This window comes from Monopterus albus, unplaced genomic scaffold, assembly GCF_001952655.1.
Source record: "Monopterus albus unplaced genomic scaffold, M_albus_1.0 scaffold320.1, whole genome shotgun sequence".
NCBI classification, from domain to species: domain Eukaryota; kingdom Metazoa; phylum Chordata; class Actinopteri; order Synbranchiformes; family Synbranchidae; genus Monopterus; species Monopterus albus.
In genome coordinates, this window is record NW_018128200.1 from 970,924 (window position 1) to 990,921 (window position 19,998).

The following is a 19,998-nucleotide window of genomic DNA, read 5'->3' on the forward strand; positions in this document are numbered from 1 at the left end:
TAGAGCCTTATCATCCTAACAGAGCACTTCACTCTCAGAGTGCAGGTTTACTTGTGGTTCCTAGAGTCCACAGAAGTAGAATGGGAGGCAGAGCCTTTAGCTATCAAGCTCCTCTCCTATGGAACCAACTCCCAGTCTCAGTTCGGGAGGCGGACACCCTCTCTACCTTTAAGATTAGACTTAAGACGTTCCTTTTTGATAAAGCTTATAGTTAGGGCTGGATCAGGTGACCCTGAGCCTTCCCTTAGTTATGCTGCTAAAGGCCTAGGCTGCTGGGGGGCCCCATGATGCTCTGAGTTTCTCTCCTCTCCCCTCTCCTCCTCTCTCCCTATGCTTCTATATGCCACCACTACACATCACTAACTTTGTGTCTCCTCTCTCCCGTAGTGTGCCCTCTCTCTCTCCCTGTACTTTTCTGCAGGTTGCCCTGGCCCTGGAGCTCTATGTTTCTGATGAGCAGTCACCGGCCACATCAACCTGACCCGTGTTTGATTGTTTGTTGTGTCTTGTTGCTTTTCTTCTTTTGTCTCTCCTCTATCCACTCACCCCAACCGGTCGAGGCAGAAGGCCGCCCACCAAGAGCCGGGGTCTGTCGGAGGTTTCTTCCGTTAAAGGGAGTTTTTCCTCCCCACTGTCGCCAAGTGCTTGCTCAAGGGGGATTTGTTGGGTTTTCCCTATGTAATAATAGTGATAACAGTAAGGTCTAGACCTTACCTTTGTAAAGTGTCCTGAGATTACTTTTGTTGTGATTTGGCGCTATACAAATAAAACTGATTTGATTTGATCTAAGTTCTCTCTCTAATCTGTGAATCTGCCTATTTTGCAGGCTGTCATGAACCCCAAAAATAAAACTCTATTGATGCTTGTTTCTATTTTCCTTGCTCTTTAATGGCAATTAATGATCATTAATCATAGCCCGAGCACCTGATACACTCTATCTATTCATGCTTTTTTGGCGAGAACTTCCTGCCATACTCCATTCAAAAACATGACTATTTAATGCTGGATTTAATGGCTGCTAATGGCAGTGGCACATGCACTATGCATGGTGCCACATAAATTAAGACCTTTTATGAATCATTAGAAGCAGGTATTGTAGCTTGTTTGTTTTAACCACTACAGAACTACACTAAATAATTATTGACTACTACATATAATAACTATATGTAATCTACACACTCTTACTGTATTCTATTACGTATTACATATTAACTGTAGCTTGTCTGTTTTAACCACTACAGTATCTAACTTTATATATACCCTTTAAATACTGGCTCACTTATTCCCTGAATGTTCCGCCATTAGATGACAGATATAATCCGTAAGATTTCAAACTGTAGTGCTGAAATGATCACAAGTAATTGATTGGTTTATTAGTTGATTGACAAAATCAACCGTCAACAATTTTGACAAATATTTAAAGTGGAATTCCACTGACTGTACAGATTAAGATTCACTTACTCACCATGGTAAATCCTACTCAGCCTATAATCATTTATATGGTGAAGCTGTGTCAAGTCCCTGATTATGTCATTAGAGATTATAGCAGTTTCAGCCTGGATACTACAAACTGTTGAAGGATAAGCCTGGCAAGATCAAGGACAATTAATGGATCCCACTAACAAGAACTGTCAGTGTAGCTACTGTAATGCCTGACATATCTTAATCCTTTGTGTCACACAGCTCCACTGTTGTCCAAAAACACAGTGGGCCACACTGTTGCACTGATTCAGTGACATACTTCATGATTATCATGAACGCATACTCTGTTTGTTTTGACGCAGTCCTACACACACTGTGCAGCTGTACTCACTACAGCAACAAATTGTAGATTAATCTACCACGGAAAATAGTTCCCATCAATTGCACTATTTAATGCTGTTTGAATTACATTTGCAGACCTACCAACCTGTAGACATTTTGATATCAAAGTATGCTGGTATGATTTCTCACTCTAAAGTACACAAAAAGCTGATGATGCCTTTTGATTTTGACTGATTATGTAGTACCCAAGTCTATGCCCTGTTAGATCCTAGACAGACCATCAATGTATTACACAGGTCTTCCTATGTCTATCATCTAGCCTGCTGAAAAACAAAAGAAAAAGAAAAGTTGGACCAATCACAGCACCAGATTTGTTCCCCTTGAAACATTAACATTATACGTAATGTCATCCATTCCCCATTCTCACTCCAGCTGGCAGGTTCATCAAGCGAGGATCCATCAACCTGGACCTTTGAACTCATTTTTAAATGTTAATTGAACAGGGGGGATATGAAAAGTTGAGACTGTAAATTGAGTTTGCAGATGGTTAAATGTGCATTCATAATATTAATTACTGCAGTCAAACCCATAATCTTAATGAACATCATGGCAACCCCACTGAAAAAAAAGAACACAGCGCAGAACTTCCTTGAGAATTACTGGGAGATGGCCATACCTCCATATCTCTAGACCTGCCCTCCATACATTCTGTTGATAAGTGAGTCAAATCTTTTTCAGTCGGCTAGAAGTAAGAAAGTATCTGATTTCACTTCTGATTTAAGTCCTTTTAATAGGGTTTGTATAGAATATGAAAAATACATCCAGCCTATGGTCCCCCTGAGTATCTGAAGCCCTGAGGCATTTGGCCATTGTGAGTAGTTGATAATTCAGAATCTCACCTTGGGCTCTCTAGAAACGTCATGGGCATTTTTCACTAGTATGACAGTTTTTAGAGCAAAGGGTCAGCTAGTTAACTGAAATCCTCATTAACTGATTAAACTGTCACAATTTTTAGTTGCTGCCCTATAAGAGTCCTCTCCATATAATAGGAAAGTGGGTATTAGGCCTACTCTACGTGAGCTGAGGCATGTCCACAGTATTCCTGTTTATTTTTCTCTAAGCAGCTGAGTGGTTACAGGTTCCCAGATGGGTAAAACTATTTTCAATCTCCACCCCCATCCCCACCTGCCACCCTCCCACTGTTGGGATGCCTGAGGGTCACTGGGCTGCTTTTGGTTGCTAAGTCAAAAAAGACTGATCAGACTGTACCAAACAGTGACGAGAGGTGTCATAATGGGTGAAGTAAAAGTGGTTACAGGATGTGTAGCTGAGTGTGAGAACATTTGAAGGGGTAAGCAAATGAGGAGGAGTCCCACAACAAGGTGGGGATTAACAGACCAACAAGACATGCATCCCACAGGGTCACAAGTCTTCTGTTCCTCTCCCTAAAGCGTTTCCATGGGTACCACAGCACTTAGCATGCACTTCCTGTTTCTTCCTGCTTCTCCTCAGGCGAAGATGCTAGATTTTCTTGAGTGCCATGGCAGAAGCAGCAGCAGGAGAATGAATAAGTAAAGATTTTTCCCCCTATTCCCTCCTCACATTCAGCAAAACAGACTTTGCAGACCTTCCATATGGAATAATTCAGTGGACGGTGCCTGCAAGGGCAACATGGCAGCACGCAGACAATAGCAGACAGAGAAGCATCAACAGCAGATTAAGCACAGAGGCACTGAGGTCAGAGCAAATTGTGATTATGTGGCCCTGCATATAACACCAACATGACAGCATTGAGCCGCTGTGATGAGGGCATGATGGTGGTGTGTATCTGTAATGTCGCTGATACCCCTTGTGGTATAGAAAAGCATTGGAGTTCCAGCCATGTCGGGAATATGAATACTAAACAGAGCTGCTAAAACATGTGTAGAACAGGTCTGAGTTGGAGGGGATGAAGAGGAAAGTGAAACTAAGAGGATGGAATTTACGCCCTTTCTGAGCAATTCCACCTCATCCGTTTTGCCTTACCACATCTGTCTCTCTCTCTCTCTCTCTTCCTCTTTCTGCCTCCCTCTCACTCTCTCTCCCTCCGTTTCTGTGGGGTGCTGGGTCTTTGATCAGATGCTGAAGCTATAAACATTACCACCTGGCCTTGTGCTCCACATAAATCGGTCAGCTGAGATAGGGGGCGGGGGGCCACATTTTCAAGAGCAGTAACTATTCTCAGCAACCAGCGGAACCTGTGGCCGACATCTGGGAAAACTTCTCCATTTCAGAGACACTCTGAATCAGCTAAAAACAAACCCTCTTGTATGACACATACACATGCACCCTATCAGACATGCCAGAAGAGACAATAAGGCTGTGTTTCTCTTTTCACAACCAAGTAGTAACATTTCTACCATATGTTTATTCGGGGCAAAAATATAACACAGCCACAGGTAGCTGTGTGACAGGGAAGAAAACAGGGAGGGTGACTGTGATTTGCTATTCATAAACTAGAGCATAGCATTCATGAATGAACAGAAGACAGCTGAATATTCCCAGCTGACCTTCCAGTGCTTAGTTTTTGTTTTTCCAATGAGAAGCTCAAATTTCAGACTGTGACTCGTTCTGACTTCACACTGTTAAATCAGGTCCTGAGGAAGGTGTTAACTATTCAACATCTGACATGTGTACAGTTTTAGATCAAAGGAAAGACAGGTCAGAGAGTGGGTGCACCACTAAAGTTACGACAAAGGAGAACACACACCCCACTCCCATCTATTCACCTGGCAAATCTCCACTCCCTGGTCAACAAAATGGATGAAATTCTTCTCGTCAACAGGACTACAGTGCCTTGCAAAAGTATTCATACCTCTTGAATTTTTCCACATTTTGTCACATTACAACCACAAACTGAAATGTATTTTATTGGGATTTTATGTGATAGACCAACACAAAGTATTGCATAATTGTGAAGTGGAAGGAAAATGATACACGGTGTTCAAGATTTTTTACAAATAAAAATCTGAAAAGTGTGGCATACATATGTACTCAGTCCCCTTTACTCTCATACCCCTAAATAAAATCCAGTACAACCAAATGCCTTCAGAAGTCAACTAATTAGTAAATAGAGTCCGCCTGTATGTAATTCAATCTCAGTATAAATACAGCTGTTCTGTGATGGCCTCAGAGGTTTGTTAGAGAACATTAGTGAACAAACAGTATCATGAAGACTAAGGAACACACCAGATAGATCAGGGATAAAGCTGTGGAGACGTTTAAAGCAGGATTAGGTTATAAAAACATATCCCAAGCTTTGAACATCTCACAGAGCACTGTTCAATCCATCATCCGAAAATGGAAAGTGTATGGCACAACCGCAAACCTACCAAGGCATGGCCTTCCACCTAAACTGACGGGCTGGACGAGGGGAGCATTAATCAGAGAAGCAACCAAGAGGCCCATGGTAACTCTGGAGGAGCTGCAGAGATCCACAGCTCAGGTGGGACAATCTGTCCACACGACAACTATTAGTCATGTACTCCACAAATCCGGCTTTTATGGAAGAGTGGCAAGAAGAAGGCCATTGTTGAAAGAAAGCAATAAGAAGTCCCATTTGCAGTTTGCCAAAAGCCATTTAGGGGATACAGCAAACATGTGGAAGAAGGTGCTCTGGTCAGATGAGACCAAAATTTAACTTTTTGGTCTACATGCAAAACGTTACATGTGGCGGAAACCTAACACTGCACATCAACCTGAACACACCATCCCCACCATGAAACATGGTGGTGGCAGCATCATGCTGTGGGGATGCTTTTCTTCAGAAGGGACAGGGAAGCTGGCCAGAGTTGATGGAAAGATGGATGGAGCTAAATACAGGAATCCTGGAAGAAAACCTGTTGGAAGCTGCAAAAGGCTTGGAACTGGGGCAGAGGTTCACCTTCCAGCAGGACAACGACCCTAAACATACAGCCAGAGCTACAATGGAATGGTTTAGATCAAAGCATATTCATGTGTTAGAATGGCCCAGTCAAAGTCCAGACCTAAATCCTATTGAGAATCTGTGGCAAGACTTGAAAATTGCTGTTCACAGATGCTCTCCATCCAATCTGACTGAACTGGAGCTAATTTGCAAAGAAGAAAGGGCAAAAATTGCAGTCTCTAGATGTGCAAAGCTGGTAGAGACATACCCCAAAAGACTTGCAGCTGTAATTGCAGCAAAAGGTTCTTCGACAAAGTATTGACTCAAGGGGGCTGAATACATATGTATGCAACACTTTTCAACATTTTTATTTGTAAAAAATCTTGAACACCATGTATCATTTTCCTTCCACTTCACAATTATGCAATACTTTGTGTTGGTCTATCACATAAAATCCCAATAAAATACACTTACGTGTGTGGTTGTAATGTGACAAAATGTGGAAAAATTCAAGGGGTATGAAAACCTTTGCAAGGCACTGTATCTGACATGAGAGCAAAAACACAGCTGACATCTCACTCACTCTTTCTCTAGAAGTTGTTTGACTGTGAGGTAGGCCCAAACCCTCTGGAGATGGTTGCCAGATACTGTTCCAGGGGACTCCACCATGGTGTCAGTGTCAGAAAACTTTACCCTTCTAGCCCCCTGTCATAATCCACATGAATTGTTAGGTATACACAGGGAATTTTACAAACTTTTCAGGAGATTACAGTTGATGTGCAGTGTGTGAATTGATCCTTACTGAAATGGCCACAACTTGTGGAGTGAAGGTTTCAATGTCATTGTCAGTGATTTGACCAGCAACCACAATCTCAGAGCCATTATAATACTGGCTGAAGTTAGTCTTGGTTAGATTGATGCCGCCTGTGTAGATCATTGTCACATCTGTCAACAGAGGAGTGGCCACTTCTTCATAGAAACCCTGTTGACATACAGTATGGACCCTATATGCTGATGATACAACGGTCATTGGTCTCATCCGAGATGGCAACGTCAGCTACAAACGGGATGTTGAGCAGCTGGTCCTGTAGTGTAGCCGCAACAACCTGGAGCTGAACATGCTCAAAACAGTGGAGATGACAGTGGACTTCAGGAAGAACCCCCACCCACCACCACTACCACCACCATACTCGGCAGCACTATATCAACAGTAAAGTCCTACAAGTTCCTGGGCTCCACTATCTCCCAGGACCTGAAGTGGACGTCAAACATCGGGACCATCATCAAGAAGGCACAGCAGAGGATGTACAGTACTTCCTGCGCCAGCTCAGGACGTTCGACCTGCCCCAAGAGCTGCTGATACAGTGCTACAGAGGAATCATCAAGTCTGTCCTCTGCACCTCCATCACTGTCTGGTTTGGCTCAGCAACCAAACAGTACAAGTACAGACTTCAGTGGACAGTCAGGACTGCAGAAAAGGTCGTTGGTGTGAGCCTGCCGTCCATGGAGCACCTGTACACCGCACGGGTCAAAAGGAGGGCAGAGAGGATCACTGCAGACCCCTCACACCCCGGACACAATCTGTTTGAACTCCTCCCCTCTGGATGGCGTTACAGGTCACTGTGCACTAAGACAACCAGGCACAGGGACAGTTTCTTCCCCCAGGCCATCACTCTGATGAACACTTAACCCACGACAGTATGACTGGACAATAACCCTCAGTGCAATACCTGTATATATACACATTGTACAGATTATACAGACTTGTACAGGTCTCTAGTTTTAAGTACTCTATTTTTATTCCTATTTATCTCATTTCAATGAACATTCCTTTGTTTGTCTGCATTGTTTACTGTCTGTTTATACTGCTTATTCTGCATTGTTTGTACTGTTTGTTGCTGTCAATGTTGCTGTTAATACTGCTTATTTTGTTATATTACACAGCCTTGTGCTGGTTTACTGTTTACTTGCCCCTTGCATGGGGATATGTACATGCACATTGAGAGCCAATGTACCAAAGTCAAATTCCTCAATTGTCCGACACACCTGGCCAATAAAGCTGATTCTGATTCAAAATGTCAGAAAAGCAAGAAATGCCCATAACAGTTTTTAAGACCACATTATTTAAATTATCCAACCAAAAGTCCAAAAAGATTTTCATTTTATTATACATGACTACAAAAACCACCAAATTTTCACAACTGAAATTAATTTTTCATATTTTTGTTTAAAACCATGTAGTTTATAATTGATCGATATTCAAAACAGTTGATTGACTAATCAGATCCTTCATTTCAGCACTTATCTAATTGCCTAACTTGTCGTTCAGTCCACATGACAATTTTTACTGGAAAACCTTGGTCATGAAGTTCTGGTGGCATATGATGCAGAGCCTTTCACTTACGTATCTTGTCCTGTCATCCCCTCTGAGCATGAGTCTGCCATGTGTGTGTGTGTGCCTTTGTATTACTTACATTAAGGGGATCGAAACCTTTTTATAACACTAACATTGTGAGGACCTGGCCATCCTTGTGGAAAATCATTTGAAATCACTGAATTTTAAGGTGGCAACATGGTTTAAGCTTAGGATGAGGTTAGGGTTAGGTGATTGCAAGTAGTGGTTATGGTTAAAGTTAAGGTTAGGATAAGTCTACAGGAAATGAATGTAAGTCAATGTAAAGTCCTCACAAGGAATGACAACACAGTGTGTGTTTGTGTAGGCCAGTGCATGCTGACTACAGTTTTAACTCTTACCCACTGAATGGAACATGGTAAAGAAAAGGCCCAGGCATTAGGCAGCCCTGTTAACAAACATGTGACATCACTACTGGACATAAGAGCCCTGTTTTCTGTACAATAGAACTATTGAAACCCCTTCACTACCATGACTGTCCATGGTACACCAGACTTTGGCAGTAAACCCATGCGCAAAACAATCACCTGTTGCTGTTTAGTGCCTGGCCTGAATATGAAGCCTGTTGGAGCATGGGAGGCTCTGTAAGATAGTTATTGGTCCCAGGAGCACATGGGGAAGACCAAGATAGAGAAGGAGTGAGAGACAGAGAGAGTGAGAGGCTGTGTATGTGTGTGACTTTGACATGTTTGGCCACCTGGCAAGAATAAAAAAGAAACTTTACCTGACCAGCTGTATCATACAGTCCCAACAAGTACTGCTTTCCACCAACGTTGACATTCACTGCAAGGAAATGACAAAGAGCAGTTGAGAGGAGAAAACAGAGACTGTGAAGGTGGCGAGGGGGAGCAGAAAAGAAAGGAGGGAGGGGGGAGTCAGGGTCCTCAGCCCCTCTCTGCTATGAAGAAGGCAAACAAGTGCTTTTGATTACAGCAACAGATGCAAGCCAATGCAGTTGGAGAAAGAGGAAAGGCAATAGGGAATTCACTCAGGCAGTATTCCATACATTATCTTCACTTTTATTAGATTTTAATCTCAGAAATTATTATAAAACATAGAAGGGCAGCAGTTCAACGAGTCATGATGTTATTATCAGACGCTGATCACAAACAGAACAGAAGAACTGTATTCCTACCTACATAATGATCAAAGACTGTGGGTACATACTCCTCGGGAAAGGCGTCATTGGCATAGCTCATTAGAAGACACGTTTTGCCCACTGCACCGTCTCCGACCACGACGCATTTTAACATGATTGTACCGGTTCCGTTAGCCATGATATCGACCTTGCCATCATCATCATCATCGGTTCCAGCCGTCCTGTTGTCCCGACCTCCTTCTGCTGCTGGGCGGTGATTCCCGCACGGCGGGCATCACCAGCGTCGGAGGCGGACTGCGCGGGGCACAGAACCGGATTGGAACTGCATCATTGTCCCCTCCTCCCCATCACCGGTTGCGGTACTCCCAAATTTGGCCGTGAAGGAGTTCCCTTTTCACGGCTGACAAAATAAACTAGACTCCTCGGTCATTAAATGCCTTAAAAGGCACTCGGTGTCCCTTAATCCAATAAAGATCGTCTTTTCTCCGAGAAGTACTGCCGCTGCCACTCCGTGCTGCTACCGGTGTGTCGTGTCCACTCCCCAGAGTGCCCCACGCCTGTACTCTCGCTCCCTGGCGCACTGTACTGCTGGCGGACAAGGTACTGGAGGGGTGGAGCTTGGATTTAAAACCAAGGGGCCATGGATAAAGTACACTCCGCCTCATGAGGAAGCGTGCACCAAGGACCGTAAGAAATTTCTTAAAATCTTAACAATGCATGCGTCTCTACAAATGGAGAGAAATTACCTTGTACATGCGCATGTGGCTATATCATTTCTCTGTCTCTCTCAATCTCTGCACTCTAGGCCAAACACTCCTAAAGTTAGAATTTAGAGATCCAGTGGCCATAAAAAATCTCCAGGAAACAAATTGTTTAATATTACAGAGATAAGGGTTACAGGGGGTACTGTAAATCTTATCAATCATGAGTTAGATTCAGGGCCTTTTACATAAAATATGTGTGCAATTCTTCAAGTAAGTTGGATTCTTTTTCAGTATCCCCTTTCTAACAGTGATTAAATTACTGTGCAAAGAACATGCTGTTAGTTATGTAATTCATTATAATATCACTGATATTCATTCACTAGCCTACATTTGTAAATATTGCCAAGTATAACATAGTAAAAGTATGAAAAAGGCAATGTAATCTGTGAGATGCAGATCCATAACTTAAAATATCCTGGTCTCAATTTGCTAGATCTTCAAAATGGTCAAAGATCCAGGGCATTTCCTTTATTTAGAATACAAATGGCAAAGAATTGTTGGCATTTTTATATTATGAATTGTTACTGACTGTTAGTGCTGTCTTGTTAGATTTTGTTCAGTTCTTTTGACATTACAAATCATTTCTGCCTTGGTAGACTTTTCTGATTGCTATGTCTCATTAATGCCGTTGTCTATGAGGAGGGTCATTACAGTATATCCATAACAAGTCAAGTCAAGATTTTTATTTGCCATTAATGCATAAACAGACAGTCTAGGCATATAGGAATTCTTGTGCAGCTCTCCTTTGGAGTCAGGTAAGGAGCCAAATGCCAGAAAGAAAACTTAGTCTTAAAATAAAAAAGTTACATAAAGGCATCAAAGCATTAAAGCCGCAATACACAAAAATAGGGTAATAGTATTTTCCCCAGTGAACTTCAACATCGCACTTAGTAATTCACATAGTGGAGTTGGATATGTTATTATGCTTGGTGAGGTAGTGAGGGGTTATAACAACTTTTATCATGTTACACACACACCCGTGTACATGCGCGACTGAGCAGTTCAAGGATATATAAAAATAATTAAGTAAGGTTTAATGAGATTTAAAACTACTATTAACATAAATTTTACATTCACATTCTGAATGTTGTTTATTTAATGTTACTCAGCTTACTATGACATAATATAGTTCTTTAAAAATAGCACCTTACTGTAAACTTTTAGCATACCTATAATTAATATTTTGTTTCTCATTTTCACAATTCTCTCCTGTTTCCTGGCTGAGATGAACCTCTGTCTGTAGGCTCGTCTCTTTGTTGATGGTCCCTAGACTCCTGTGAGCTGTCCATTCAGCTGCTAGGGGCTGGGCCAAGGATTCTCCTGCTATTATGGCATTTGACAGATGCTGCAGAAGCTCACATGACCAAACAATTACCTCATACATGTAGTACTCCTGCTGAAAAAAAAAGGGCTTCCTGTACTGGGCTGGAAAGGTGAGCAACAAGGGGGCTTTCAGCTGCAGTGACAAAACACTTGATCGATCAATCAGTACAATATTACTCTGTTTCCATAGCAATTGGTGTGTCTTATATGAAAAGGTGGGCATGCTGCTGTATAGCCTTCAATCAGTGCTTATCACAAGGCAGACAACCACTAGTCTGCTGGTTTTCATGTCATTATTGCCTTACAATATGTTTTATACTACAGACATAGTATTATGTTATATTCCTACAGAGCTTAATAGGGTATCTATATTATTTAATGTGCCATGCAGATACAATTTCCAAGCCTACAGAGATTAATGTGGTAACAAAGGTTTTCAGCAGGTCATGGCAGCATGGTGGTACAGTGTTAAGCACTATTGCCTCGCAGCAAGAAGGTTCCAGATCCCAGGAAGATTTTCTGTGTGGAGTTTGCATATTCTGCTCTTGTGGGTTTTCTTTCAGCACTCCGGCTTCCTCCACAGTCGAAAGACATGCAGGTTAAGTTGACTGGTGAATCTAAATTGCCCATAGGTGTGAGTGGCTGTCTGTCTCCATTTGTCAGCCCCATCTCTGAGAAGCAACCTGTCCAGGGTGTACCCTGCTTCTTACTAGACAGGAAATATCCTAATATCTTTAACATGAATTGGTGCAGACATGCATGGTACCAAGATGATTAACCCAAAGGTGCTTTAGTGATCCTGACTTTTCCTCTAGCACCACTGTAAATTTGAATCTTGTGGTTCAGGGTGAACTATTACATTATTGGATTTGGTGCAGACATTCATGGTCTTTGTGAATTTTACTCACCCCGTGACTTTTCATCTAGTGCCATCACTGACTCAAACTTTCAGTTACCTCTGCCAAAGAGGTTATGCTTTTGGTTTCGTGTGTGTGGCCTTGTAGGGATGGAACAATGGGAGCACACTGCTTTGTGGGGACTGGAGGCTGGACCCCACAACCAATTGAATTTTATAAAATTGACAGGGTGTAAGGTTAGAGCAAGTGTAGGTTTTGGCTAAGGTTAGGATAAAGTCTCCTGGAAATGAATGCAAGTCTCTATAGAGACCCTGTAAGCGATCACCACAAGGATGTGTGTGTGTGGTGGTTAGCAGCATTACAAACAAACAGCTGCATGGGTCATCAGCACACTTGGAACAGACATTAGTGGGGCCCAGCCCTAGAAGTGATTAGATCTTGGCTGAAAAGGTCAAGGTCACAACAAAAATGAAAATCAATCCAAAAAATCCCACCTTTAACATGGGGCAAAATTTACAAAAAGTTATAAACACTGCCATAAAGCCCCGACTGGTGGAGGGCTGCAGTAATGGTTGACTTTCTACAACTTTCTCCCATCTCCCGACTGCATCTCTGGAGCTCAGCCACAGTCATCTTTGGGTTCTTCTGTACCTCTCTCACCAAGGCTCTTCTCCCCCGATAGCTCAGTTTGGCCGGACGGCCAGCTCTAGGAAGGGTTCTGGTCGTCCCAAACGTCTTCCATTGAAGGATTATGGAGGCCACTGTGCTCTTAGGAACAGGAAGTGCAGCAGAAATTTTTTTGGAACCTTGGCCAGATCTGTGCCTTGCCACAATTCTGGCTCTGAGCTCTTCAGGCAGTTCCTTTGACCTCATGATTCTCATTTGCTCTGACATGCACTGTGAGCTGTAGAGTCCTATATAGACAGGTGTGTGGCTTTCCTAATCACGTCCAATCAGTATAATCAAACACAGCTGGACTCAAATGAAGGTCTAGAACCATCTCAGGGATGAGCAGAAGAAATGGACAGTTAAATATATGAGTGTCACAGCAAAGGGTCTGAATACTTATGACCATGTGATATTTCAGTTTTTCTTTTTTAATAAATCTGCAAAAATGTCAAAAATTCTGTGTTTTTCTGTCAATATGGGGTGCTGTGTGTACATTAATGAGGAAAAAATGAACTTAAATGATTTTAGCATATGGCTGCAATATAACAAAGAGTGAAAAATTTAAGGGGGTCTGAATACTTTCCGTACCCACTGTATGTATGAGGCAGAACCGGGAGTTAATGAGCGGCAGGTGAATGGCATTATGGTGGCAGAACAGTGGGGAGAGACAGGGTAAATGGAAACAAATACAGTAAACAACATGAAATCGTAACATTTTTCACAAGGGACCCATTTGTGTGAGCGAATGTTGTGCCTTGGTGGAGGTACATGTGTTCTCTGAGTGCTCTAGTTTTTGCCAGTACCTTAGTTTACCTAAAGCTTGGTTTTCTTAGTGATGAGCGTTACACCCTCACAGACTTGCTTGCATGGCCATACACTCTTGTTTACAACACAAAGAATTTATTTAGGAATAGACATTTTCCTAAAGAACGTAGCCCTTAAGTCCTTATACTGTATAATAAGCACACAAATGTACTTAGTCTTCACTCTAATCTAAATTACATTTCAACTTTTCTCCAGCCTTTTCTTATCAGGGAGACTACCTAAATGTAATGGTTCACATTGATACCTTTTACCTATGTTGAAATTTTGGTTATGGCTTCAAAATGTAGCTATTTTTAGGCAGACAATTTAATATTAATTTAGATGTTATACCTGAGATCCTATTTTATTTTGAGTTTTTATCCCCCTGTGTTAATAGTGAAAGTTTCATTCTGATACTGACAAACTGTATGTGTGGTTCCTAATAATACATTTTTAATGTCACCTTGCCCATCCACATGTTTTTTATCTCTTATGCTAATAGAACATTTTTTATTATTTTCCCCTAGGAAGTCACCCATGTAAAACTTCCATTATTTTAAGGGCAGTTTGTAAAGGGCATATTTTGTGTTCATGCAGTATTTCAGGTTTATTAGCTTGCAAATTTGTAGGTTATCACTGCCAGGTACCAGAAGACATCAATGTCCAGGAGTTCATTAGTGAGCTGCTGACCTTATTTCCCATGTGGATGATATTTAATATCAACCATCTATTTCTGTATGGGGCTAAGTTTAAAGGTGGAGGCTCCAGTAGAATTTATAGGTATAGCAATCTACATTCTGGTATATTCACTGGTAAAGAAGTGTAAACACAAGTGTATTCTCCACAAAGACCCTGACCTTTCAATAGAAAAGAATTTGTGTTAATGTGCACACTGAATGAATATAAATGAAAATAAACATATTTAATAGTATAGTATTACATAAACATATTTAATGGTATAGTATTATATCAGTCTGTGTGCAGAGGACTGTAGTCTGGCAGCAAGCACTTGCTCTTTTATTTTTGGAAATGCAAACAAATCCAGGAGCTGTGCACTCCCATGACTCCTATCCAGTTTCCAGAGACTATTTTTTAAATCATATAGTATGCACGTATGAGCACACATGCACACACACATACTTCCTCCCTGTCACTGACCACCATCAATCATAACTGGGGATGAGGCGCTAGATGGGAGAGAGTGGGGCAGTGCAATCACAAAGCTCTCAGATGAGCTCTTAAATTAGAGTGTATGACCAATGTGGACTCCCTGGGAGGGTTTGGTTAAATTACAGGCCATATATTTAGTGAAGGCTAAGCTTCATCCCTGGAACTGCCAGCAGCTGAGGACCATCACTCATATGTCTGTCTGCCCCTAGTTTGTTCAACAACGGAGCTGTTAACACTTGTGTGTGTCTGTGTGTATTTGTAAGCAGGAGTAAAATGAGGCAATTCTGTTTATTGTCATCTTGTTTTGTGTGTTTCAGTATGTGTACACTTGTATGGAATTGCAAACAGTAATTCACTTCCACTGTTTTGGATAAGAAGTATAATAATCATTGGATTGTGTGTGTGTGTGTGTGTGTGTGTGTGTGTGTGTGTGTGTGTGTGTGTGTGTGTGCATCAGGCACAGACAGGCCGATAGAAAAGAAAAGTAGGTAGACATTGTCTGCAGGAGAATGTGGGTCATGTCAGACATGTTGATCACTTCAAAATGTCACTAGGACACCTCAAGCCGGAGACACACACATACACAACCCTCAGCACATGAGACACTCAACTGATTAGAAGTGGACAACAGTATGTTTGGAAGTAGGCTCATGACCTTTGTATTATTTAGTAACCATGAAACAACATGACAAACTATGTGATGTTACATCTTACATGCAGAGCGCTGGTTTCACTGTAACAGTGTAATTTTGGAGGAAATGTTTTTTTACGCAATCACTGCTGACTGTAACTCATTTACAGCAAACAAAGCCAACTGAGTAGGATCATAAATGTTTCTTTCAAGCATGTATAATGGGGACTTTTCCATTTAACATCTGAAAGTTTGATGGATATTATTGTCATGATTCAATCATTACTGTCAAAGCATCACATTGCACTTGCCTTTGATGCTAAACATCAACATCTTAGCATTTTCATTCAGCATGTTTCATTCAGCTAATGTCAGCATGTTAGCATGCTGACATTAACATTCATTTCAAACCACAGGTGATACTACAGTAACTATATTTTTGGCAGCTAACTGTTTTACATCCAGCAGACACAACATCAGTATTCATTTCCCTTCATGTTTGTGTCCACCTTAAATCCAGTGTTCACTAATCTTATAGTTCTGCCATTAATCTCTCTCAGCTTTCAAAGGGCATACTGTATCTGTCTCTTTAGCTGCTATGTGCGCTGCTACTTTTACCAGCTTGCTAACTTTGTCCGTGGTTTTGTGTTGGACTTGTAGTGTAAAATGAGTATAGTGCTTTACTTTGCTGCAAACAGCTGCCTGCTGCAACATAGCTCAGACGCATGGTAAGAGTTACCCAAAACAGTGAAGTTACAGATCGCAAATCCAAAACAATGAGCTGAAAGATGCTGACATGCTCTGTAGAACTAAAATAATAATAGTCTACTATTTGAGATTGTCACTAATCATTAGAAATTCCTATTAATTCAATACTGCTGGGTCATTGTCAGTGTTCTTTATGCTCAGCCATTTGCATGGTGCTGAGGAGCACCTACTTGAGACATGTCAGACACCGACAGCCTGTGGTATTTCCTTTGCTGAGCTATCTTTAGTAAACACAGCAGGCTGAAGAATTATGTTTCCTCCTGGGACCCAGCATATTGTGTGTTTTTTTCTGGGGACAGGAACCCATGCCAGATACTAACAAAGGACAACACCCTTCCTCACATCTTGAGGATGATGGCATGAGGCCACAACACTATAAACAATCTAAGCACATTTCAGTACTGCAGCAAACCATGTGAAGCCTCAAGCCTAACATCCTGTGTACTGTCCTGAGCTGTCTCCATTCTGTGTTTGATGAAGAAATCATGTTAGGCCAGGTCAGGGGCAAACAGAGGCCTGATATACTGTACACCGGGTGTTTTAGCACATGGTGAAAAGATTTCTTTCATCATAAATGGCAAAAAATGTGCACATCCAACCCAAATTGGGCAGGAACAGGAGAATAAACAGCCATAGGAAGAAATAAGAACCAAAAACACTAAAAAAAAAAAAAAATCATAACCTGACTCTTAGTAACTTATGGGTAGGGCCGTTGACATGGGATGAATACCAGGTCAGTTGTCCCGGGCCGTGGGTGGGGGAATGGCCCTCTAACCTTTAAATAATCTGCCGGAAGAATTTGTTAAAAGTTCATATTTGTGGAAACGATGTTTACATTCATTAACAAGCTTCTATGAGTAGGCGTAGCCCTCCAAGAGCTGTCACTATTGGTTTTATCCCTCACACATGCGCAGTCCTGAAGAGACTTCTTTAACGCCCTGTGCCCTGCACTGGACTATCCCCAAACAGGTTCGCTGTGGTGGCATAAATGCCAACGTGACCTGTGATCAGCTCTATGCCAGCGCTTGTTTTTCAGCTGGTGGGGGTGGAGACAGCAGGGCTGCCAGCTGTATACCTATATGAATTTTTAACAAATCCTTCCACTGTGCCTCTCTCCACGCACCACCATTATAAAACAGTCAATTTCGCCACGCAAGGTCCAGTTGTTGACAGAGCTCTTGCATACTGAATTGTATATATGACCACTGGAGGCAAGCCTAGGCTCTCCAGTCGCTCCTGTTCAGGGACCAAGCCCACAGGCGCTGTCCTATCATGGGAAACTGCTCGATCACACCATCCAGCTGAGAGAGTGAGTTTCTGTGCCAGGGAAGCTGCCACGGCTCGCTCGGCAGCAGCTAAACCAGGGTCGGAAACCATGCTGCACCTGTGCACTCCAGGGCTATCAGGAGGATGTGCAACTGTTCATTTTGTATACATGAGAGGAGACGTGGGAGCAGTGGAACAGGAGGGAACACGCAAAGGAGACCTCTGGGCCAGGGGTGGTGGACAAAGGCATCTACCCTTAGTGGAGGCTCGTCTCAGGCACTCATTGAGAACCAGAAAGCTCACTACGCATTCCTGTGAGCTGCAAACAGGTCTGCCACAGTTTGACCGAACTTGTCCCACAGCATCTGAACAAGGGACAGATTCAGTCTCCACTCGCTTGGTTGAGGCCCGCCTCATGACATGAGACCTGCGGCATGGTTCTGCTCACCGGGGATGCGCGCAGCTATGATGGAGTGCATGTTCTGGTGGGCCCAGAGCAGGACACTGTGCAATTTCCAGAAACTGGGACAAACACTGCCTTGCCAGTCGATGTAAGTGATGGCAAAATGTTTTAACACCTTCAGTACCGTGGCCAGCTCCAGACAGTTGATGTGGAGAGACGGGATGTGACTCTACTGTCCACGTGCTGCAGGAGAGATAATAGTGCCTCCTGCCTGGCAGATGACAGCTTTGCTCTCATGGTGAGAGAGTTCAGGTGCACCACCAGTGATTGTTTAGCACAGCACTGGTGAACTCTTCTTCCAGGTCACTGCAAAGCCCAGCTGTGTCAGGTGTTGCACCAGCTCTGCTGTGTGAGATGCAGCCTGCGGTCTGGAAGGTGCCATTAGAATCAAATTGTCCAGATAAAAGAGGACTCTGATTCCCATCCTGCGTAATGGCTCTAACTGAAGGGCAACCTGTTGTATTGAAACTGTGCACCTTGGAAGGAGAAGCACAGGAATTTCCCATGTTTGGGGATGATAGGCACGTGAAGGTAAGCGTCTCTCAGGTCGATGGATGTAAACCAGTCACTGTCGGTGCAGCAGAGTCTGCTGGTGACATCATAACTGTCTCCAGCAATCCACTGAAAGCAGGGGGGCACCTGGAGAACTGCAGAGCATAACTGATTTGAATCAGCTTGTCCATCCAACTCTTTGTGTGGCAAGAGTGGCTGATCACCCTTGCCACACACTTCATGTCTGAAGTGGGGAGAGCTGGGGCAGCTGGTGGGAGAGAGATACTCTTGCGGTCTGCCGCAAGCTGGAGGAAGCTCGTCTCCACCGGCATCCATGTCAATTAATAGATCGAGGGGAGAGCCGGGGGAGCCAGGGGAGCCAGCAATGGATGGAAGCAAGTCAACGGACTTGGGCCCACCCACGCCGAGGAACTCCAAGGGATCGTCCGGCATTTGGATTGTCACTGCAGTTTGCCCAGCTGCTGTCATCGTCAGGATCTCGCTCTCTGACTGCTGCGAATGCCTCTCCTCGCTGCTGCTTCTCTGCCAGAGGCAAGCAAACACAGAAGGCTCAAGCAGCCTGGGAGGAGAGTGCCAGCTCGGTGTGATCTGCGCCGAGGCAGGCCTCGCAGTGAAGGTGTGGGTCGCTGGGCATGATGAAGCCCATGTCGCAGCCTGGGCACACGGTGATAGCAGCGTGGCACTGGAGTCCAGCGTTAGAAGGTCTTTGCTGTTTAGACATAACTAAGGAATTGCTCTTTAGACTGCTGAAGAAAAAGAGGGAGCCAATCACAGGTCACATTGGTATTTATGCCACCACAGTGGACCCGATTGAGGACAGCACAGTGCAGGACACAGGGCGCGAAGGAAATCTCTTCAGGAGGGTGCAAAAGAAATCTCTTCAGGACTGCGCGTGTGCAAGGGATAAACCCAAACAGTGACAGCTCTTAGAGGGCGAAGCCTATATGAAATAGAACTTCATATAATATTTTTGAGTCCTAGCCGTCCCTGGTAGGCCAGTGGTTAAGGCGCAGCGCTCTCGCCGCTGTGGCCCAGGTTCGAATCGGGGTTGCATCAGGAAGGGCATCCGGAACACATGTCAAATGTCAACATGCGAGTTGTCAGTGTGACGATTTGTTGTGGCGACCCATAAACAGGAAAAGCCAAAAGTGACTTTATAGTATTTCTGAGTCACAAAACGTTTAATTTTTATCTTCCTATTTTTCATTGACATGGGCCAAAACAATTTTATTTTCCTCCCACTATGTAGAACGAAAGCAAAAAGGTGTGTCATACTAGTGTAACAGGACATTCACACAGGTAATAAATGAGAGCAAGGTGAGATCAGTTTAGTTATAGCTTAAATGTCTTGCAGAAACAGCTACTAACAGCTACCACCAGCAGCTTTACATTTAATATCCAGTTATACCACCATACTGTAAATGTCAGATCTCAGCATGTAATGAAATACATTCTTTTGTTTTCAGTAATAAAAAAAAAAATTCAGATGGTCATGGTTTCATTTTTAAAATGCGTTTTAAATGTTTCTCTTTATATGAAAAGAGATTAAAGTAGTGCCCTAATGTTTAAGTTTTAAGCCAGATTTTATCA

The 19,998-nt window shown here is 42.9% G+C and overlaps 1 protein-coding gene across 1 annotated transcript in view; it reads right to left on the bottom strand.

Annotated features, from left to right (window-relative positions):
- The window catches only part of LOC109974108 (rho-related GTP-binding protein RhoQ), a 20,933-nt gene extending 11,131 nt beyond the window's left edge, over positions 1-9,802 (bottom strand). Inside the window, exons 1-2 of the mRNA XM_020624131.1 lie at positions 9,217-9,802; positions 8,806-8,864 (exon numbers count right to left, since the gene is read on the bottom strand). Coding sequence (XP_020479787.1) covers positions 8,806-8,864; positions 9,217-9,358 — 201 coding nt within the window. The 5' untranslated portion in view covers positions 9,359-9,802. The remainder of the gene's footprint in view (positions 1-8,805; positions 8,865-9,216) is intronic.
- Positions 9,803-19,998: the final 10,196 nt, after the last annotated feature.